This window comes from Nesoenas mayeri (assembly GCF_963082525.1).
Source record: "Nesoenas mayeri genome assembly, chromosome: Z".
Classification (NCBI taxonomy): domain Eukaryota; kingdom Metazoa; phylum Chordata; class Aves; order Columbiformes; family Columbidae; genus Nesoenas; species Nesoenas mayeri.
In genome coordinates this window covers 43,009,207-43,033,782 of record NC_137542.1, presented here as the reverse complement: position 1 = coordinate 43,033,782, position 24,576 = coordinate 43,009,207, and the positions used below count along the sequence as shown (strand labels likewise).

The 24,576-nt window shown below is 39.1% G+C and overlaps 1 protein-coding gene across 2 annotated transcripts; it reads right to left on the bottom strand.

The window, feature by feature from the left end:
- DCP2 (decapping mRNA 2) lies at positions 1 to 24,576 on the bottom strand. Of its 2 annotated transcripts, none has more exons than XM_080362159.1 (11): positions 24,060 to 24,576; positions 16,507 to 16,658; positions 14,784 to 14,911; positions 14,250 to 14,348; positions 10,889 to 11,041; positions 9,132 to 9,244; positions 8,928 to 9,035; positions 8,024 to 8,147; positions 6,761 to 6,868; positions 4,989 to 5,040; positions 1 to 4,300 (listed from the first exon to the last, which is right to left on the bottom strand). In XM_080362159.1, the coding sequence occupies exons 1-11, from the start codon at positions 24,389 to 24,391 to the stop codon at positions 4,137 to 4,139; spliced, it is 1,533 nt and encodes a 510-aa protein (XP_080218285.1). In that variant the 5' UTR covers positions 24,392 to 24,576; the 3' UTR covers positions 1 to 4,136. The 2 variants fall into 2 exon arrangements, 1 of the variants encoding a protein (XP_080218285.1); XR_013923516.1 differs by having other exon boundaries at positions 4,259 to 4,300; positions 4,989 to 5,068.

Here is a 24,576-nt window from a genome sequence, read left to right as displayed (position 1 = left end):
AGAACAGTGCAAATACCAGCACTTAGCCTACCTTCATTCTTGAACTACACTATTGCTATAAATGAATAAAAACAAAAACCTATTATGCAAGAGTAGTGACACTTCCAAGCCTCATTTACTGTAAAAGCACCTTCAGTTAGTTTGTAGAAATCTACCACATCTTAAATAATTTTGGTTGTTTCAAAAACTGAAATACTGTAATAACCAAAGGAATCTGAAATTATGAAGTCATGTATAAGCACCAGGTTATTTAACATTTACAGTGCAAGACAATGTCTGTAAATAAACTGATCTTAAATCAACAAGAGAGGCTATTCTACCAGTTCTCAATAGTTTTGACCTTCCCAATACATTTAGAATATAACATTCTAATTTAAAAGATGAAGGGACCTGACTTCACCTTTGGAAAAAAAAAAACAAACCAACACTGTTGCTCAGAATTTATAAAAAGCAGGTAGCAGGTAGCTGAGGATTAAACAGCCCACTGACCCAACAACTGGTCAGCCAGTCCCCCATGGAGCAGTGGTGCCATCTTGCACCACGGGATACTAGAGCTTGGATTCTTAATGTAGACTCTCATTCTTCCCAACAGAATGACATGAGTGCCGCTATAAACTACAGATCAATAAAAGCAGCTCTTCTACAGTAAGGAAAATTTGGAAAAAAATAAGTTCTTATCTGAAATGACAATCTGAGAGCAAGCCTGCTAGGAATAGCCAGGCTAGAAGCCTGCCTTGCTTTTCAAATGAACTGTTAGGTTTATAACAGCCACAAGTAGATGAAGAAAAAACTCCCTAAGTATTGTTCTCAGTTCACCAAATCAAATCATAGAGCTGTTCCATCACCTTTCCAGGACAGAGGAGGAAGGTTGGAGCACAGCACAGAAGCCTGGAACAGAGACTGGGCCCAAAATTTTATTAGAAATTACTTACACAAGTTTGGCCTAAAAAAATTACATTGTGTTAAAAAAATACATTGTGCAATAAATCAGGCTAGTTCTCATCTTCATCCCAGTACCACTGTTTCCAGACTTCCAACTATGTAAGATGCAGGTACTTTCAAAAGCATGCATGTACATAAAGGAGTTGAAGTTAGTATCATTCCAGCACAGAACATACATCATTCAATTAGGCAGATCACTCTTCAATCCAAGCTCAAAGTTTAGAGCATTCTGTGAAGAAGAGATGCTAAAAAAATCTCACACTGAAGCAGGGATTTATGTAGAAAATGCAAACTAGTAAGAGATTGCCAGCACCCACACATTTTAGTTTTATTTTGATAAACGTTAGTTTATTCCATGAGTTCTTTCATTTCGAGGACATAGAATAACTATTTATAATCTGAATAACCCCTTACAGGCAAGCATTCTGACTTATTTTAGCATTAAGCATAAATTGAGCAATGTTTGTTTTTCAAGTATCTTGACATCAGCTCTTAGGTCTGATAAGCAAACAGTTACTCGTTGCTCTGTGTCTAGCTCCCATGAAATAAAAACTCATGGAACTAAATTCTGTATGTCACTTGTTATTTCCTCACTGTTTTACAGAAGCTAATGTAAACTGTACGTCTAAACTTAGAAACATAATTAATTATAAAACAATAGTGAAATGAAACCATAAACAAGAGTAAACAATTCATAATGTTCACAATGCAGGGCATGATGGAATCCATAAGGCAGAACACATGCCACCACACTTGGTTGTTTAGAAACCATACTGAGAAAGCAACGCTACTACAAGAAACAGTACCCTTATACAAAGAAGAAAGTTATTGCATATTTATCACATTTATTTGCAACTCACATTAAGGCTAGATTTACTAAAATAATGACATATGTATAAGCCCCACTTTGGGCTGCTTAATGAAGCAACCAATTTCTATTACACTGAACCAAACTTCCACTAAGAAGAAGACTGACCCAGTGAATATAGAGGGCAGCCAGCATCTCCTGTTCATAGAACACACTTGCTCTGTTCTAAAGGCTTCCACTGTCTGTGACATGATTTCCCAAACAGTTGACAGAAGCTCCAAGTTCACTGTTTCATCAATATCCCCCTTAATTCACAGAGCACTAGATGAAATATAAGTTGACTTTTCAGAAAAAATACAGTTATAAAAGATTTCCACAGCCTGGTACTTAATCATGCCTTAGGAGAGTCTTGTTAACTCCACAGGCAGTAGCAGCCTCAGGATATGAATACAAACTTCTGCCTCACTATGTGTAAAGGCACTTTTGCTGGGAAATCAACTACTTGCACTAAAGAAGTAACTAAAGATTAATTTTTCACCTGAAGCTGAATAACACAACCTCCTCCAGCATTATGCCACCTCCTCAGTTACTGTCTTTCACCATTTACTGTTTTGAACTGTTTTGAACAACCTTTGGATTTTTTTTTTTAAATTTTTTTTTTTTAAGAAAATGAGGTGAGACAAAGATAGATTGAGCTATTTCACAATTTGGTCTTGACAGACAAGGCCCTCAGGACTCTTGTCCTCCAGAAGGAGGAAATGCTGCAGTCTGCTTTTCCTTTTGACTGGTACAGAACTCCAGCATTCTGTCACCAAGATTGTTACAGCGTTAGAGCCACTAATCACCTGGTGCTGGGCAGGTAATAAATAAAGAGATAGTTCTAAAGCTACTTCTGAGGAAAAGCACTAGGTAAAAGATCAAGTAGGGCAGATGAAGTAGGGTAGTTGAAGGAAGACCAGGATTTTGGTTTTAGATGACATACAAGTTGCATAAAGACTCAGTGTATGAACATACACTGTGATGGGACAAGGGCATAGTTCACTCAACCAGTGAAGTCACCTTTGTTTTGGAGAAAGTCCATTTGCAAATCTGCGACAACATGCTTGCTACCACAAGCTGCTGGGACAAGTGAGTTCAAGTGCATGTCTCTCAACTGCAAAGCACACATTCAAAACCCCTTAACTTGAATCATGAAGGTGATTTAACAGTTAACAGTTTGTCACTTCAAACTCTTACTGGTTTTTTGTTTGTTCCCTCCTCCCCCACAAATCTTTGATATTTTTACTACGAAAGTGTCGTAGCTGAAAATGACTGAGGCTACATCATTTAAATGCTAACTCAAGTGCAATTCAGTACTACTGGATATATACAGAGCATACATTACACAAGAGATCTGAGGACAACAGCAGAAAATACAGCACTGGACACCCTTAGAATAGTTATTGCAATCCTGATTAAGCTGTTTAGTGTCACACAATGACTCTGTTATCCAGGCACCTGCCTTCCTCCTCAGCAAGATCTGCAGAGGCTTATTTACATTCAGTATAAATTCTACACAAGTAACCTCTCACAAAGTTTAAGCTTTTATTTTTTGAAAGCAGCTGCAACTGGGATAACACAAAACTTGGCAACTTCTTCCTATCCAGCTGGGGACAGTGCATAAGATTTGAAGCTAGACTCTTGGCATGGCTAAGTTCTACCCAGTTTGTGTATCCCCACCGAAGACAGGCAGAGTAGGTGCAAGAAGTCAAAATGCTATAGACTTGACTCCAAGTACTACAGACCACCTGCCAAGAAAAACTATCAGTGTGAAGGAGGGAAGACAGGAAGATATTTTGGGCAAGCAACCAGGAAAAGGAAAGGATGACTGGCTGAGGCTAAGTTTGAAATGTGCAACTTGGGTTTCAAAATTTCTAGGGCAGACAGAGGAGTTCTCTGAGAAATCAGTTTCATTGCCACTGCCATAATATTGCAATGTACTACACAATAATGACTAACAAGTCAAATAATTTACACCAGAGCAGTTAAAAGTTCAGCAATCTGGTATACTCCAACAGTTAAAAAAAAAAGTCAATGACATTCTAAAAAACACACAGCAAGTTTAAAAAAAAAATGCCCTCTAATGCACAGCCAGGAACAAGTGAACTGAACACTGGAAAGGTATTTTTGTGGACAAAGGCTATACTGCATTTAAAGTGCAACATTTGATTATGCCACTTCCATGCCACAAAGAGAACAAACCCTTCCAAATCATCAGTCAGTCCCTGCATTGCATTTAAAAACAAACAAGTAAAACAAAAAAACTCCTGAGAAAGAGTAAGGCTGGATAAGAAACTCCCTCAATTGCAACAGGCAAGTCTGATTTTCGTTCCTATTAAGTTTTCTGTCAGAGGTCAAAACTTTTCATTATGGCATCATGGTCAAACTTGAAACTCAAGAAAGCTCTTGATGAGAAAGCAAATTTGTAATGGCCATTGCATGCCACAGACTGTCCCTCTACGTGGTCTGGCAGTGGGTCTTCACTGGAGCAACACAGGTCATATGCTGCATCTGCTTAAAAAGAAAAAAACATGAAACAAATTTTAAATAGATAGTTATCAATAAGAAGATCAATAACAATACAAAGCCACACCTCAAATGTACATTCATTTATACTTATGACAAAATCTGTAAGTCTGGTAATAAACAGAAGAAGATAACTCAAACAGCCATATTTAAAAGTTATCTAATGGCCAGAGCAAATCTTAAGTCACAGCAATCTGGGGACACTTTCAACAGCCAGTTTTACACACAGGTGCTGTTTTGCAATTCATTTATTCATAACGAGGAAAGAAATACAGTGCTATCTCCTCAGCAGTAAGTAAAGAACTGTGTGAACTCTACAGAGTACTCTAATAGCAACCACATATTATTACTAGAGGACAGAAAGCCTTGAACCAACACTTGGTTACCAGCACTGTGTTGACTCAGATGCTATTTTCTTCAACCAGCTTTCAGGTACTTTTTACTCAGCCACCTGCTATAATGTGACAGGTTTAATAATTAAATAGAAGAATTGCAAAACCAACATGAAGCAGTCATGTAGTCAACCAAATAAAAAAATAACTCAGACTTATAAAAATACAGCTTTATAGCATTTGATAGGTTAGCATACAAGGAAAAGCCCTCAGCCATCATTATTTAGGTGCTTTCAGCCTGTAATGTGTGACAATGCATGTAAAAATCAGACTGCACTTGCCTGTTTCAAAGTTATCTTGAAGTCTTCTTGGATTAAGCCTTTTTTCACATTTCTGGTTAAGAGAATGACCACATTATACACTTCATAAAGAAATGGCATTCTAGTTCTTGCAGGTACAGCTTAAGCATCAGCTAAAAGGCATGCTGGCTATACTTGCTTTGACACACCTCCTGATGTTTGAATTATTTTACTTGTAACTCAGCATGAATTCTATCATGTTACTTTATCTAGTAAGCCTGCTTCAAGTTCACAAGTCTTTTAGAATCATCCAGCCTTTTAAGAGTCAACAAATCATTTTTAAAATGCAGGCTTATAGGGAAAAATTTTGAGTGTTTTCTGAATGTTTTAAGCGCGCAAGGTCTTGCATATGGTGGTTTGGAATCAAAGCTGCACATACATAACCCCATTCTTCAATCTGCTTTTCCCGAAAAGCAAGGAGAAAGTATTCGCAAACACACAGCTACTGACAATTAAATTAACATGCATTAGACACACAAACTTAGAACTCTACAGGGAAAAACTAAGTTTCGGTCCCAGGTATGCTGCTCTAAGTACAGAAATACAGAGAAAAGTATGGCCCTCTGCACTCTGTGAAAATTAAGAGTTCCCTGGCTTCCAAATTATACTAGAAAATTATCACTGGGACATGAAATATTTAAACTTCAAAAGACTGACAATATGCAAACAAAACACCACAGAAGTATTTAGCAAAGTCTGTAAAAAGCCTATGAAGTAAATGTGGAGTATTAACAGTTCCACTTGTTTCCATCAAGATCCTACAGATTCTTGTTACAGTTTCTTTTATATAGCCAAATTTCTGGGCAGTCAATTCTTTGACTTTTCATTCTTCTACTGTTAGACCCAAATATATCCAATTATTTCTTGCTACAGAGAGGATTTTACAGGATGAGAGTTTATGGTTTCTGCACTTTTACATGAAAAACAGAGAGAGGTAATAACCTCAAGCCAAAAAGTGAAAAGTCCAGTTAACAGCCAGGAAACAATAAAATCTAAAGCCTGGACAGGCCAGCTGAGCTGCACAGAGAACTGGGGCTCGCTGATGTACATGAGTCAAAATAGCAGAATTGGAGAGGGGTAAAGTACAGTGGAGAAAAAAAAAATTCAAGATATTGTATTAAAAAAATCAGAGATATCTCAGTGAGGCTTCTCCTAGCCAGCAAAACTGTGGGGACGATTAGTTACTGCAAGGAAGGTAACAAACCAAGAATGTCATACTGAAATTTACAAACTGCTGTAGTCCTGTTATATGATTAAAAAATTATAACTTTTATGCCAGAAGAATAATAAATCTCCATCTCAACAATTTTGCTAGAGATAACAAAATTAATAAGCACATGCATTACCACTCTGCATCTGTTGCATAACAAAACTCCATGTTTACAATAATTATAACACATTAATAAATAAGAAATGTACTACATTGACTTATCAAGACACACTACAGCAGCCTATTACCTGACAGGAACCTGGAAAGCTGCAGGACTGTCTACTGAAACAGCTGGCAAATTTTAAACTGCTAAAAACAAGACTTCCTTCCAAAACGCAAACTCTGTGAAGTTTAGTAGGCTTGTCTATTGATGTATATGCATATGAGGTAAGAAATGTCATATTTCTACAAATATATAGCAAATATTCTGATCAAATAAACTTTTGATAGATACACACTCTACTTTCTCTCAGTGCAACATTGGCCTGGATATTTGTTAAGCATTACTGGAAGCTGTTAATGAGAGTCACTGTGTGTTTCTTACCAAGGCATGGTTTTGCTTAACTGGTTGATTGTGTACTCCATTTGTTCGCTTCTTTTGGCTGGAACTATCTTGACACTGCTTTTTGCCATTGCTTCTCAAGCTCTGACTCTGCCATTATGTCCAAAATGTAGTAAAGAGAAGAGGTTAGATGACAGCACTGACCATCATTGCTACCTATTAGCTAGAACTTTCCTCCAAATAACCTCAAACCATGTGAATGGTATATTTTATAGACAAAGTGAAACACACTGAAATTAACCACACATGCACTCAAGTTACAAAATGTCACCAGCTACTAGTCAGTCTCTCTTGCACTGTTACACACACTGTATTACACAAGAAGTTCAGTTCAGTGAGTTCCCATACATTGATGAGTACTAGTGAGTGGCATCCAAAATATTTCAAAATGGTACATGAAGAACACCAAAATGATGGGTAGTAATAGCTATCTACACCTGAAACAACACAACTAACACCTGATACTCACCACCACTAATGTCTGATGAATCTGAGAATCCCCTAGTTTTGTTTTTTTTTTAATGTGTTTGTACTTTTGTGTGCTATGGTGATAAAATTCAATGTTTCTGTTCCAGAGAAGAACCTTTTTGAACGACGACATCTGTTTTAAATAGTTGTCCTGGATTCAGCAGGGACAGAGTTAATTTTCTTCACAGTAGCTGGCATGGGGCTATGCGTTAGATTTGTGCTAGAAACAGTGTTAATAACACCAGGATGTTTTAGTTATTGCTGAGCAGGGCTTACACAGAGTCAAGGCCATTTCTGCTCCTCACACAACCACACCAGTAAGTAGGCTGGGGGTGTACAAGAAGCTGGGAGGAGACACAGCCGGAACTGTTGACCCCAACTGATCAAAGGGATATTCTGTACCATATGACATCATGCTCAGTATATAAAGTTGTGGGAAGAAGAAGGAAGGGGGGGACATTCCAAGTGATGGTGTTTGTCTTCCCAAGTAATTGTTATATGTGATGGAATCCGGCTTTCCTGGAGATGGCTGAACATCCGCCCGCCCATGGGAAGTGATGAATGAATCCCTTCTTTTGCTTCGCTTGTGTGAACAGCTTTTGCTTTACCCATTAAACTATCTTTATCTCAAACCACAAGTTTTCTCACTGTTATCCTTCCAGTTCTTTCCTCCATCCCACCAGGGGTGAGAAAGCAGCTGCCTGGGGTTTGGTTGCCAGGTAGGGTTAAACCACAACAATAGTCCAGATGCATATGTTTGCCTAAAAAACTACCTACCTTTATTTTCAACATTTCAGACATCTCAGGATTATTATATGGCTTCTGTGGCTGTTTTGGCTTCACCCACTGTTCTCCTGAAAAGCCATCTGTAAACACCTGCTGACTACAGCGAATTTTGGATCTAGTACGAGAAAACAAACAGTTCACAACAGAACTTCAAGCCTATTCATAGCAGAAGAGAAATATCAAAGAATTTTCTGCTTTTTGAGAACAACATGGAAGACAAGCTTAAGTAACCTAGTGTGGAAATTTTAATAATGCTCACTGCATTCACACAGCATTGTTTTGCCTGCTGGTAGAAAACCTGTGTTCTGCATAAACAGCAGGATAGGTCCACATTAGCATTGGTCCAGTTGTTGTTAGTGTTGATGCTAACCTGACTCACATTACTGGATCACAGCCTTCTCTTTGGGACTACAGGTTTTAAAGTTCACTCTTTGCTTTTGGCTCAGCTGAATCAAAAGCCAGCAGCACTTGTTTCCCTGCTGAATCCCACAGGTTACATCTATCTAGCTAAATCTGCCAGTATTTTACAGTCCTACTTTATAGAGTCCCATTTTAACTCTGAGTAAGTGCCAAAAGCATTGAACCTGAAGCACTGAAACTTGTTTACTTGTTTTGGCTTCTGCTGTTTGGGTTGCCATAGTCAGGACTCAAGAATTTATCTCATTTCTCACACATATGAATATTTACCAAAAAAAACCCCACACAACATACATATCATGACATTAATTAACTTTTCATCCTACTTACAGTCCTTTAAGATATGCCCGTAATTTATTTATTTTATTAATCCATTCTATTATTGGAACACAAATACTTGAACAAAGAGAAAGGCAGCTTTGCATGACCAGAGTTTTATACAAAGGATGCAATGGGGTTAAACTGACCTGGTTCTTACCTAGCTTTTTCCAAGTTGGATTTAGAGGGTGTGCTCCCTGTAGATGAAAATCCATTGTCGCTATCTGAGGAATCTCCATTCCTTCGTGAAATCCATTCCCTCAATGGCCTGTGTGCAAGCAGGATCTACTTACTAAAACAAATCTAAAGAAATTGAACTCTTCCGAAAGGCACTGGCCTAGCCTTTGCCTCACCTCAAACATACCTGATAAAGGGAATTGCCATAAAAAATTTGTTAGGTGCCAAACCCAGCTTGGACTTTGGAGTCATATCATTTCTGTGGCATGGTAATTTGTCAATGGAAAACCACTCAATATTCTAGAAAAACAAGAAATAAAATAAAAATATGCTCTACTGTAGCCTTACAGAATGTTACAAATGCGTATCAAACGCTATTATTTCCCTTAATGAAAAATTACAATGGAAGACTTCAATTAACGAACAACAGGGTTTTCCACAAAGGTTAATTAACAATGAGATCATTCTTCTGACTGCAACTACAGAGTAACAGATGGTACAGTACATATTCATTGCAAGATATAGCACCTAAAATATTATATGTTCCAGGAACTAAATTATGAATAAGTGTTTCAAAATACATCCAACCCATGGCACACTGAATGCTATAAACAAAGGCAGAATCTTTAAATAACTTTCAAAGGCACTACTATTCTTGCTATGTTTTCTTAAAAAGTCATCAAAACTAGACCAGCGATACTAGTTCAAAAATTATCCAAAAGAAATGCATTTAGTTTGCAGAGTAAGTTTCAGTTTTTGTTATAAAAGAAAAAAACATAAGTAAAGGCTAGGATTTGTGTTATAATTTATACATTATCACTTCAACTGTTAAAACTCTATACTTTGCAGAATGGGGGATGAAATGCGGAATTTGCAACATACACAGTGCAGAAGATCCCACATCAGCTTTTCTATTGCAGAATCTAACCCCAAAACCCCAAGTCCAGATAAGATGCATATTATGGAAGGAAGTTACAAACTGAACAGGTTTTCAATACAGCTCTACAGGGAATACAAAAATGGCATGCTCAGTTGTATTAAGTCAGATGAAGACAGTGCTTCAACATTGAGACAAAAATCTGTCATGGTAAGTGAAATCTGCCTGGATATGATGAAGTTTTGTTACACAAAGTGGGTATTTACAGTACATTTTAAAAAACCTCAAAGTTCACCTCTTCTACTTGGTATTTTGAAAAACGAGTCTCTAATGCAATCCTGTCTAGTCAACTACAAGTACCTTTTCTTATTTATAAAACCCAATGCCTTATTCAGTGGCACCATCTACATGAAAATATGGGCAGCTATTCTAAACTGAATTGCAATACAAGAAAGATATTCAAACTTTGAAGATTATGGGTATCAGAAACAAGGTTTCCAACAAGCCTTCTAACTCAGTCATAGCTTCTCCCTTTCACAATACCTTTTAAAAGTCTGATGGTATACAAACCATCCAAAACAGTTCCCATTTAGTGTCCCCTTCCCAACCTTCTCCTCAAAATATGCTGTTCTTGAAGTCTGGATAGCATTACCCATGAAAAACAGAACACAATCCTTATTTTCTCCTTCTGATATGTAGGCTTTTGTATATCACCAATCAATAACTATATCTTCAGAAGATTATATAGTTAAAAATGCATCTATAACTAGGAATAATGTGAAATTATTAACACATATACCACCTAAAAGAATAGGAGAACTATAGTTCGACAGCATGCACAAATATTGTTTTCATTATCAATGGAGACATCAGACAGATGGTCAAGAATCAGTCTTTGCTGCAATGCTGCAAGAAGTTGACAAGACCCTATAGTGAAGAGAGGCCATTTGTAAATAGTATTTGAGGCATTCATCATGCTTGCTAGTTTCATTATTTTACAGACTATTAGCTTTAAAAATCAACCTCCATAACAAGGTTACTACAGACTGAAATAAAATAACACATACCCGAATTTCCCTTCTGGTTTTGGGGTTGAATTTTGTGTTCTTAGGAACTCCTGGAATGATGTACAACCGTGCTAACTGATCATTAATTCGCAGCTCTATGTATTCTTCTTTGCAGATGTAATCTTTAATGTCAAAGCCAGTTTCTTCAAACACCTGAGAAGCACACAGATAAAAATCAGTACAGGTATTCAGATTTATCCCTTCTGAAACTATCATAACAAGGGAAGGAATGACTTTTTTTCAGATCTATCCAGGAAAACAGGCCACTGTTGGGAAAAACAAGCCTTTGCCCATAGGTGTAGGTTCAATAATAGGCAAAGTATTATGATCTTATGTGCTTTACATTTCTCTAAGACAGACAGACCTGTAATAAAAGTTGAAACAACTCTATTACACCTTCATGTAGCAATTTGTTAATAGGGATGGAGACTGTGGCTGCTCCTACATGCTGCTGGGTGCATGGAAATCTTATTCACAGCAAAACCTACTACTTGGGGAGTAAATTGCAAATTCTAGCAAGTTTTATTTGCACATCTGTTTTTCTTCTCTTACAACAATCCTTCTAGCCCCAATACATACAGCCATTTTTATACTCATACCAAAATCCAGCAATATGCTAACAAAACTTCTACTACAAAGTTCAACTGCACATTCACACTGACAAACTTAAAACTGCATTATCAGCTACTCTAAAGAAAAAATAGTATTATACCTGCTGGAGATTACTAGAAAGATGACAATATTTGAAAAGAACGGGGGTTTTTTGCATATTTTATGGTCTACGTCTGCACTGAAGGATCATAGTTCACAGAATGGTTTGGGTTGCAAGGGACTGTCAAAGAGCATCTAGTCCAGCCCCCTGACATGGACAGGGACATATTGTACTAGATCAGGCTACTCAATGCCCTACTTCAAAATATATGCTTCTGACACTACTCTCAAGTATATAAGGTTTGTAACATAAGATTCATGTCAAACACATCTAAAAGCTTAAATCACATCATGTCTCCAAGCCTGCTAAGTAAATACTCTTTTTTAAAAACTTTCTAGTTCTCAAAAATCTCATGACTGCCTCTCTGGGGAGCCTGTTCCAGTGTTCTACCACCCTCTGGGTGAAGAACCTCTTCCTAATACCCAGTTTAAACTCAACTGTCTCAACTACCAGCTCCTGCATGTATGTATAATGAAAAATAGAATCAACTAATTGTATATAAAATAATAGCAAGAAATACTCAAAACACCTTATGCAAAATACCAGTGAATTCATTGGTATCATCAAAGCGGTTGTAAATTTTTGAAAATGCAAAGGAAATTAAGCACAAATATAAAAATGTAAGTGTTTAATACAAAGTAAATAACTGATCAGTCAATCTTCAAATCAGAATGTACAACCCCTCTTAAATCAAAATAAAAAGCTAGTCATCCTCCCATCTAACTACATTACTACAGACCTTAGGGAAACAAAAAACAAACAAACAAACAAACAAGCAAATGAAAAAAAAAAAAAAAAAAGGGAAACAAACAAACAAAACACAAACCAAAATAAAACACACCAAAACCCCCCAAAAATGACCACACACTGTCTCAAGAGAAGATAATACTTCTCCTCCATACTTACTGCTAATATGAATGTTTGCCCTTCTTAAATGATCTTTCCAAATTATTTAAGTGAATTTATTGTAGAAACTCCTTTTACCGAAAGAATCATCCATTTAGTATGGTTTTGTTTTCATCAGCTTCTGAAACACTACTGCACTGTGTAGGCATTGCACAGTGAAGATCTGTTCAATTATACCTTATACAGATGCAGTTTATGGCTTTAGACCTGTGCTGACTCCAGTAAAAGCAGTTAAAAGATTTATGCACAGATATTGCAGACATGCCGATTCCTGGCCACATGCAAGCCATGAAGAACCTGCTGGTTTATGCACAATTACAATCTACCTTCATGGAAAAAGATCATACCATCAGTGATGTTCACTATTATAATCTAAATCAATTCTCCAAATTAAAAAAAAAATAAAATCAAAATATTTTCCCCAGTATAATTGTGCTGACTTTAATGCTTTTGCTAGCCTAAATTGAAGTAAAGAGGAAGGCATACTTCACGTCATCCCTTCCTGAAGCAGTTACACCTAATTTGTCCTGTCCCTTTGTGCTGTGGTCAATATATTTTTATGGTCTTCTCTCCCTTCAGTTCAGTCTTTTAGACCAGCCCTAAAAGGATCTGACTTGTAAAAGTTTCACTTAGCAAACTATTTATGGGGGATGGGGAAAGAGATATGCATTGAATAATCAAGTTACCCTTATAAAATCTCTGCTCATCTTTCCCCAGCCCTTGAGTACTGCAGTGACAGCCGACTGCATCTGTAGATCAGGTGTTTTACTCTTTGGTACCATCCAATACTACATAAATAATGCTCTACACTCACAGATCAGTAACTGCTAACATGAAAGTGTATTTCATCTGTGTCCATCGCATAATAGTGCAATGTTAAGATCTAACATCCATATTAAATTTATGAGTGTTATGGAAAGCACCACCAGGGAATCAGAAATATGGAATTTTTCATTTATGTCTCTTTGACAGATATATTTAAAAGAAAAAGTCCATTATTTCTAAGATACTGATTCAGTCCAGCCATGAAGAAAACTAATGGATCTTGCTATTTTCCCTCATCTTTATTTTTCCTCTCAAAAATTCTGGATGTATTATGTTACATGAACATTGAGTAGTATACTTCTACAGGCTATTCTTAATATGCATCTTCACTATATACTTAGGTCTCCAGCACCAATAAATACCACAGATTATTTTACTTCTAGATTTTATTTCCCATATATGTTGATCCTTGTTCCTGCACCACTGAACAATATAAAAGTTCTTCACAACTTTTACATAATATTCTACAGTCTCCAACTCAACTCTTTAGTCTTTTTACCTTGCCCAGTGTACAGATGCTAAATCCCATTCTTCTACCTTTTTACAGTTCTGGTGGTACTTGAAATAAATATTCCAAAAGCCACAAGGTACTAGTATTTCCCAAGCACCAAAAGGAACACTTTAAAGTAAATTGGTAATTCAGTAGAGAACTTTCAAAACAGTACTCACTTAACTTAGCAAGCTAGTGCAAAACCATTACAAACATCAAAGAGTGATTTTTAAATTACCTAACCACCCTTGATTACCACTCTGGAATTCAGAAAAGCACTAAAAGCTATAGTCGAAGACTCCTGCAAGAAGACCTGATTTCAATAAAGATAACCTAAGTAAAATGTCTTTTCATTAAACACATATAACCTGCTCTCAGCGAAATTTCATTTATTTAGCTTAAATTTAAGGGAATCAAATATAACTTACCTCTCTAGCAGCACAGTCATGAGGAGCCTCTTCTTTATTTACTTTCCCTTTTGGAAATCCCCAACCAGACTTTGCTAAATAGCCCTGAACCAAAAGAACCTGCAAAATATACGGGAATGCAACTGTTAAACACTCACTATTCTAACCAATGTCTTTGAAATGTCTTCCCTTCACTGTTCTCTGCTTCTCCAAAATGATCGTTTATCCTGGAGGAAAGAACCCATTATGCTTTCTCTATTCTAAGAAGAACTGCAAATTTTTTTACAGGATCACGCAACTCAGAATAAAAATAACAAACCTGAGTAGGAAAGGAAGCAGAAATGTCTTTACTGTTTCCTATATTACATTTCTGTACACACACAGTGTCAAGTAATTGTCAGGTCTTTGTTAATCTGAAGCACCGCTTTGTGGTTTTGTTTGGGTTTTTTTGTTTGTTTTTCCTCATCAGATGAAAAATATAAACAACAAAAAGATTACTTCTGCCAGCATATGCCATCCTTCCCTCTAGCCCTTCACAACTATTTCCATACTTACATTTTCAAGTGTCTCATCAAGAATTATTGCACCATAGGTTGGCACTCCCATTTTGTATTCTTTCCACTCCTCTAGAACCTTCTGTACATCTTCACCTTGAGGCAGTAAAAAAGGGCAGTGATTGAAGAGTACAGCAGCATGTTAAGGAAGATAAATGTAAGCATCCAGTTTCAAATCACATGCAGACACAGAAAATTCAATGCTTACAATAACCACACTCCCTCTCTTAAGTGCTTTCAGGATATATTCTGTTGGAAGTAAAAAATATTATGAATAACCCATTACTAAACTCAAAAGGTCAAAATTAATCAAGTAAATTGGTAGTTCTAAGAAAAAAAAAAAAAAAGAAAAAAGAAAAAAAGACAGAACATAGCTGTTTGTTTGAAGGAAGGTCTCCACTGATTTTGAAGAATCCACATAGCAGTTATTTTGAATATGTATTATCTTAATCACATTTTTTTCATTTTGAAGTGACAGACAGAAACATCAGTTTAATCTCCTCCTTGAAGTAAGTGGAAATAACTTTTTCCCACAACAATTTGTTAGACTGCAGTACAGAACCTGTATTTAAGTATTTACTATGCAAAACCCCGTATTTTAATGGCATCAAGTTACAGAAATCTAGATTCTAATAAAACTCACAATGCAAAGAAAACACGAACAATTTACGTAACTCTAAAACCTTGAAAACAAATCCAGAAGTCCTTAATAGAAGTGTTAATATATTACATTCAAAATTATACTACAAATAAAAATATTCCATAGCAGAGTACTTAAAAATATGACACTTCAGCAGAACTAATACTTCTGACAAACATGAGGTGGAGAGGGACAGATGTAATGAACAAATAACATTTATTACATTGTATTTTTTCTGCATTGCCTACAATTAGTGGAATGATTCTGTTTGTCTGAAGATACATTTATAATTAAAAACATACCTAAAAGAAACAAAAAATAACTGCATAATATCAAGCAAGAGAAATTTGTCATACTTTTACTGTTTGATGTTAAAATATAAGCTGTAGTGTTTCAAAGTAAATCTGTTATCAAACTAACAGAGAAGTATGTTGTGCAGTGAAACCACAGGTAATCCAATCACACATCAAGAATATATGAGGAGTAGTCAAAACTAAAATGCTTGACGGATAATAGTGATGAGTTTTTCCTCCAACAAGGACTAGATAGTGTACTTTCCAGCAGTCCTTGTAAGCAATAAAAAAAAGCAGAGGCCAACCCTATGGATTCAGTAAAAATGCATCTTCTCTCCTACCAACAGAACTGTTCCTAGGAGCAACTGACAGTGCTTCCAACAAATACATACCACTGCCCATGGTGGAACACATACCATCTCCAGCTACATTAACATTTATGTTACTTTTACTTGGAAAGGTATTAACATAAGAAAACACCATGAAAAGCTCCAACAGCTCACCTTTGTAAACCACCTAGTCTGCCAAAGTGCAACCATGAGCAAAAATCCTCAAAGATCAGAAATTACCTGTTTTCCACAGTTCTTTAGCAGTCTGAGAAACATCTCTTTTGTAGATGCTACAGAATTATGAAAGCAATTAACAGATAAAAATCACATACCTAACGATACTTCTAATCACTAACACATGAACTGATATTTTGCTGCTGCAAGTATGAAATTTTATTAACAACATTCAGTTTGCTCTTCATTCACCGAGACTGAAAACAATCACAGTATTAAAAAGGATATCAGCTTTAGCGAAGTCTCTTATCCCACACTGAGGTAATCCTGGTGTGTTTTGCATGTAGAAATCCAAGTAAAACCAATGGGCAAGTTCAATCTGAAAACACACTCTGATTGCATTGTCTCTTTCTTCACTTGGAATGTGTAAAATAAATCGGCTGTCAGGAAAGACAGAAGAGTAAGATTAGCCAAATACAACAGGTTGGACAAATCTAAGAACAAAAATGCATTGCAACAGTAGAATTTCTGATCCACTAGCACAGAGCAACAGACCACTGGTCTTTCAGGTTATCTGGACAGCAAAAGGTTTTCACATCAAAGTAAAATACAATTTTTAAAGTCAAGAAAGGGAATGGATCATTATGTTCTTTCACAAAAGCCAATTAAAACAAACTAAGTAAATTAACTGTTGTGAAAACAGGAACAGTGAGGACATCCTACACAAATGGCCATATTACAAGAAAGCATGTATTTTACATGCTCAGTAATGAACATCTGTAAACTCTGATAACAGAAGTCAATGCTTTTTTTCTGGACACAAGTTAACACGGCTATGTATTCTCACTTAAAACTACAGCAACCTACTAATTTACACAGGTTTTAAAATTCAATATGAAGTAAAACATGGACAATTTGTTTATTTTTCAAGTCTACTTTATGCTTTAGCTCAGCTACTGGCACACAAATAGAGAGTCCCAGAGAAGTGTAAGCGGAACTGTGTAACAGCCTATTGTACTCAAGCAGAAGCAGCTTTACTTATTTATTTGTTAGATCCAGAATAACAGAATTTTTCTTCTTAGCAATTTAAGGTCATCCACTCCATTGAGCTTAAACCATTGGACAAAGATCTTCTACATTCAAGTCTTGAGCATGACCAGATAAATTCCAAAAGCACATAATATGATTGCCAGAAACAGAAATACATAAGACATCTTTATTTAAATTTTGACAAGTATAAATTGTTCAAAAGGTGTCAAAAATGGCTGGCGCTCTCAGCCACTGTGGCCAAGGACTCTCATGCCTAGGCAGTGTGGCCAGCCCCATGCCCTGGGGTCCTGCCCAAGCTGAGGGACACGGCTGCCACTTTCGCTGCCACTTTCCCTTCGGCAGATTCGACCAGGAACAAATGCCAGCACGTATCCCAGGGGCACACAGAGGACACCAATACAGCTGGTCCCATAGGCTGCCACAGACAGGTGCTGCCTTCAACAGCACCTATATACAGGACTCACAATACACAAGCACAAACTGCAAACTCCCCTTCTCTTCTTCAGCTGGCAGAAGCAGAAGGTGTCGAGTGCAAGCACACACTTGACACCCTTCAGGTTCACAAGCACACATGTGTCTCAGTTTAGCCCCAGCCCTAAAACCACATGCTGCTCACTCACCCCACCCCCAGTGGGATGGGGAGGAGAATTAGAAAACAAAACACAAAACTCAGTGTGATGGGATAGGAACAGTTTAATAGGACTGCAAAAAAAAATGGAAAAATAAGCCCAAACAAATAAAAAAATAACAATATACAAAGCAGGGAGTACACAGCACAATCTCTCATCATGTGGTAAATCCAGTATTGCCGTTTGCCTTTTCCAAGCAAACAATTCCTCTGAAGCAGCAACTGTGGATTCCTGACTGCAGCCTGCACTGAAACCTCCCTGATGTCCCAGACAGCAGCTCACACGCAAAGTACAATAGCACTGAACCACACAGCCCAGAGAGAACAGAGAGCATCCTGGACTGTCCCACCCTACAGCAATGAGAAAGAAAGAGACTGCCCCCCTGGCCAGCCCCCCTTTTTGTAACTGAGCATGACCTTATATAACACTGTTTCCCACAACATTCTCCTGGAGAAGCTGGCAGCTCATGGCCTGGATGGGTATACTCCGCAATGGATAAAGAACTGGCTGGATGGCTGGGCCCAAAGAGCTGTGGTGAATGGAGTAAATTCCAGTTGGTGGCTGATCATGAGTGGTGTTCCCCAGGGCCCAGTATTGGGGCCAGTTCTGTTTAATCTCTTTATCAATGATCTGGATGAGGGGATTGAGTGCACCCTCAGTAAATTTGCAGATGACACCAAGTTGGGTGTGAGTGTCGATCTGCTGGAGGGTAAGAAGGCTCCACAGAGGGATGTGGACTGGTTGGATGGTTGAGCTGAGGCAAATTGCATGAGGTTCAACAAGGCCAAGTGCCGGGTCCTGCACTTGGGTCACAAGAACCCCAGGCAGTGCTACAGGCTTGGGGAAGAGAGACTGGAAAGCTGCCTGGAGGAAAAAGACCTAGGAGTGTTGACTGACAGTGGCTGAATTTGTCAGGCCAGCAGAGGAAGAGAGAGCATGAAGCAGCAGCACAAACCCCAAGGTCAGAGAAAAAGGAGGGAGAAAAGCTGTTCCATGGCAGAGCAGATATCCACACTGCGGTCTGTAGGAGATCCCATGCTGGAGCAGAGGGATATTTCCTGAAGGAACTTCAGCTCATAGGACTGAACCCACGCTGGAGCAGGGGCAAAAAGCATGAGGAGGAAGGAGCAGAAGTGACAAAGTGTTACAGAGTGACCATCAACCCCCATTCCCCATCCCCCTATGTTGCTCAGGGGAAACGAAGTAGAGGAGTCATGAAAGAAGGGGTGAAGTTGAACGTGAGGAAAACAGGGATGTAGGAAAGCTGTTGTGTAAATTTTCCTGTCTTTGTTTCTCTATCCAAATCTATTTTATTTGGCAACAAACTAAATTATTTTTCCCTAAATCACATCTGTTTTGCCCGTGATCTTAATCGGTAAGCAACCTTCCTCTCTCATCCTGAGCCACAAGATTTTCCATTCTATTTTCTCCCACACCACACTGAAGGGGGAGAATGAGTGGCTGAGTGGGCATCTGGCTGCTGGCCAAGGGTAACCCACCACAGTCCTGAAGTCAAAAGATGGGGTAACGGTACTTGCTTATAGGAGAAAGAGAGCACCAAGCAGCTCAAAAACCTACATTAAAACCCAGTACGTCCACTTATTTATGCAGTAAAAAACAACTCAGTAGCACAACACAGCATGACAAAAAAAGATGTAGATATATGTGATTTATTTAGCAGAAGGGGTCAGAGTAGTCCTACTACTGAAGCTTAAACACACAATAACTTACCAGAACTAGAAGAAATTGTATACTGGCATTGCGTGATTCTAAAACAGCCTAGAAACTCAACAAATGTTTGAAGACATTACATAGCTGGCTTTAGCTTTCTACTTGTTTTCACAAGCTGCCAAGAAATATTTTGCTCTCTGAATAAGAATGAAGGTGTAACATTTTACTCTCTGAATACAAATTCTAAGTGTAGAAGTCTCTTAATTTAGTTTACTAGCAAGGAAAAACTGTGAGAGCTTGGAAGGGAAAAAAAAAAAAAAGCTGAATGAAAGTGCATTAGACTGGTATTTTTAATCTTATTGTCATGCTTAGGAGAATGGCTGTACAATGAATGCATTTAACAATCATCACCACCACCATTATCACTTCTGCTCAATTCTCACACAGAACTCTATCACTGAATATAAAAGCCTACTTTTTATTTTATACTCTTGGGAAAAGTTGTGATTTGTTTTTTTGAGTTTTTTTTAAAGGTTTTTTTAAAAGCTAGTTTACACTGATTCACTAATACAGGTTTCAGTGCTGTATAATTTCAGTATTAGATTCTGTGACATCAGCTATGAACATTTGAGTCTGAACATACCCATTATAGCAGGTAACTTTATATGATGATGTCCACAGGACAAAGCCCAGGTCCTGAAAGCACTTCACCCAATGTACTTGATTTAATAAAGCCAACATGCAAGAAAATTTTTACTAACAAGCATTAAAAATTCTACATTTAAGTTTAGGTATAGCCTATATGAAACTATTACATATTCCACTTCTCACAGCATAGGAAAACACTAAGATTCAAATATGAGAACATACGCAAGTACACACTGCACCTGCAGAGTTGGTTAGTTTTGGATTTTTTTTATCTTCCACAGAAGAAATAGATATACTAAGTTTCCTATATGCAATTACAAACTTAACTGGATAGTGAAAGCTACAGCTGCTACTAAATAGCCAAACTTCACCCTCAGCAAAAATAGATGATCATACAAGTAGTGCAAGTGAAACTTTGTAATAGTCCATTTAGTAACAAGACACCACCAACCCTATTTAAGAACATAATGCAGAAGCTCCTAAAAGTTATCTTGTCTCAAAACTGAGTTACTTTTACTGACTAAAGATAATACAAATTTGGAGTCATAACCAAATTAACTATACAACTCCACAGCATTTGTCAAGGTCAAAATTGATTACTACAGCAAGAAATCCAGCCCTCCTGTGCAGCAACTAAAAACTTGAAAGCTTTAAATCACAATTGCAAAAATAAAATAACTTATGTGGTAAAAGTAACAAGGCAGTAGGTCTTGGTGGGGTTTTTTTTGGTTGTTTTTTGTTGTTGTTGTTGTGGGTTTTGTTGTTGTTTTGGGGTTTTTGTTTGGTTGGTTTTGTGTTTGGGTTTTGGAGGGTGTTTTACGTGGCTGGGTTGGTTTGTTTGTCTGTTTGTTTGTTGTTTGTTTTGCTTTTTGTTGTTGTTTTGCTGGGTTTTGTTGTGGGTTTTTTGTTGTTGGGGGGGTATGCGTTTTTTGTTTGTTTGGGCTTGTGGGTTTTTTAGCCTATCTGGCTCGACACAAGCAAACCAACAACACAACACCACATACACCCCTAAAGACATACCTTTATATGCCTTTGGAGCTAGCAACAGCCATAAGAATTACCTGCAGGCACTAAAACAGCGGTAGCTGTCCCAAACAGTGGAATTATTATTTAGAGTAATTAGCTGAATTAGTTGGAACAGCTGCAAGTGATCTGAGGACCTAAACATGAGCCTCTCCAAGTAGCCTCTGTGTGGAGCCTCCCTGAGCCTCTGCCTACACAGAAACCCCTGTGAGGAATCTAAAGAAAGTGGTTCAGCTGAAAGTAAAATCCAAACACATTTTAATTCAGCAATTCATTATGTTGATGGAATTAGCATCAGCTCACAGTGGTCTTTCTGTCATAAGGAAAAGTATCAAGTATGTAAAATGGCATATACCGTGAGAAGCAATGGTGATTGCATCTCCTGCATACACAAACTCTTAACTAGGAGTTTTCTGTAGAGAATCCAGGCCTTGTGCTTCAGGACAAAGAAAAATATCCTTATCCAAAGACAAAGAGTGGAAGCATGACAGATATTCTAATACCCTCAATATATAAATAAAACCAATAGTTCTGTTCGATGGACAACTAAGATTTAACTTTGCTTTTTGGTTTTCAAATACATACACACATAAAAAACCAAACCCACACCTCAAATTACTTGGCAATCTTTACTTGAAAATAGATTTGTTTCATTGTTTAGCTTAGGAAGAGTAATGTCAATGCTCGCTATCTCCTAAAAATTCTCCAATAGTTACTTAGATTTGCAGCTCACACTGCTACAGTTCACTTTAAAAGATACTGATTTAAAAGATTCCTTTGGGTCCTACAACCTTCCAAATCTGTTATACTGAAATTATAATTATTTTAGTACTGAAGTTTTAGTTGCTGGCAAAATTTTAATAAATAATTAAATAGAAAACCAAAGCATAGGTTGTGCTAGAAAGCATTTAAATTCCCTGAATAAGTGAGCACAAAAAAATGCTTGGCAATTTCTACCAGAATTTCCACTGATATCATATCTATATTGAAGAACATGGGAAGTGACAGATTTATAGCCAACCACCTGAAGCACAGCACCACTTATTTAATACTTTGTCTACTCTCTTGAGGCAAGACCTATCAGGCCCTGTCACTACTCCAGTGCACACCAGATTCCTTCCTCTCCCACAAGAAAGTCTGAGCTCTCTGCTCCTTTCAGCTGTCTGTCCACGTCCAAGCAACGCAGCATATTTGAAGCAGGGCTGATCTGTTAGCTGTCATGAAAGTCAACAAAGTGAATTAGAAGAAGGTGAAGTGCAAGACAGATGGTAACTACAAGCCCCTGAACAACCATTGTAAGGCTTTTATGTTGTTGTTAAAACCACATGACTACATTAATTCAATTATAAGACAAAACACCATTTCAAAAGTAGAAAACAACAGGACCTCAGATGAACACAGTGGGGCTGACCCTGTAACACTATAAGATCTAATTACTCATGCCCTTTTATCAGTCACCCCACAAGAACAACACTAATAGGCTATTTCAGTTTTATAAACATTATGATTGCCCTCTAGATTTTCTGAAGAAGTCTTAAATCATGCTTCATATGTAGGCAGGCATCTAAACAAGTCCCATCCATCTGTAGGGAGCCCAAAGGAGATACAATAGAAACACAAATATGCTTCAGAGGCCAGACTTAACTGAAAATTTACTTGTGCATTGCAAACTCTGACTCTTGCATTAGATGCACAACAAAAGGCGCTGCTGAGCTGAGCAGTTCTAGCTTCCTGTGGTATTCTCATTTCAAAGCATTTTCACTCATTTGAAAACACTAATTCCAGTAAGTGGACTACCTTTCATCTCTTGTAACCTTTCCCTCTTGTACATAAACACTTCAGAAGGGGTCCTTTCGAGGTGGTAAGACAGAAGGGTTGTTTCATGTCAAATATCACATCCAGTTTGTAGCATCAAATTCTGGGGATGACAGATGAATTTAAAAGTTCAAATGGCTACACTACACATGACCAGGGGATGAGATCATGCGAGGAAAAAGCACCTCCCCCCTCCCCAAAGAAAACAGAATCCATGTTTTACAAAAATTTACACGTGTAGTCTTTAGGACAAGAAGAGCAAACCATTCACTCTGAAAGGACCAACAAGTAGGAGAGGACAGTTTCCCACTAAAGGGTATTCCTTTGGCTCTTCTTTTTCTGTCTCACTGCAACGGCCTCTTCCACCAGAGTTAAATCGGCAGAAGATGCTTCCTACTACCTCTGCTAAATGAAACTGAACCTCCAAACTCTAAGCATCACATCAGTTCATCACTGGGCACGTCATACCGACCATATGCATCTAAATGCTCTTTCACCCGCGCAAACACCGCCGACGCAGTTTTGCCTCCCTCGGCCACCCAGCATGAGCAGCTGAAGCCCGTAAGAAAAACCCAAAATGCACGTTCCGACCTTGCTCCCACACGCAGCCTGTTCCCCGCCGCCGGCTCAGCTCTACGCCAGGTTGTGCCGGCGGGCGGCCTTCCCGCCCCGCCAGCGCAGCTGCCGTCGGGAGGCGGCGCCTTCGGCCACGAAGCCGTGAGGGGGGCGGGTGCAGCCGCGCACAGGCACAGGGGGAGCCGCACCGAGCCCCTTCCTTCCGCTCTCCGGCCGCGGCGGGACTACCGGCACCGCCCCGTCCCCCAGGCCGTCCCGCTGCCCTTCCCGAAGTCCTGCCAGCCCACGGAGCGATTTCAGCAGCCCCGAGCAACCTAGGCCACGCTAGCCCAGCGGCCCGATCGCGCTGGGCGGGGGGACGGCCTCCACTCCGCCCCCGCAGCGGACAGCCCGCGGCGCCACGGGACGTGGCCTCCGCCGCTCCGCTACCTGCACAGGTCGTCCAAGACGCTGCTGGGGATCTCGGCCCGTTTGGTCTCCATGGGGAAACGCGGCTCATCCCGACGCGGCGAAGCCCGAACCACGGTACAGCGGTGGGGGCGGGGCTCCTTGGTGCCCGCCCGGTGGCGAACAGGGCGGGGAGGCTGGGGAGTGGCAGCTGTCTCCCCCAATCGCCTCGCTCGAGCGGCTCCAGGGTCCTCCCGCCTGGCGGCGTGGCCTGACGCGGTGGCCCAATCAGCTGGCGAGCTACTGAGGGAACGGGACCCGCAGGTGATCGCGGGAGGCGGCCAATGGCCGTTGCTACCGGACTGGGGCGTCATCGGAGCGGGCGGGGCGCGTCACAGGACGTTACGGCAGCCGTAGCGCCGCCATGTCGGCAGCTCGGTGGCGGCCGGGTAGTCCGGGGCCGAGCAGCCAGCGGCCTCCAGCGGCGGCAGGCAGGGAAGGCGCCCCTCGCCGCGGGTTTTTGTACTCGCCCTTGAGCTCCCCGCGGCCCAATAAACGG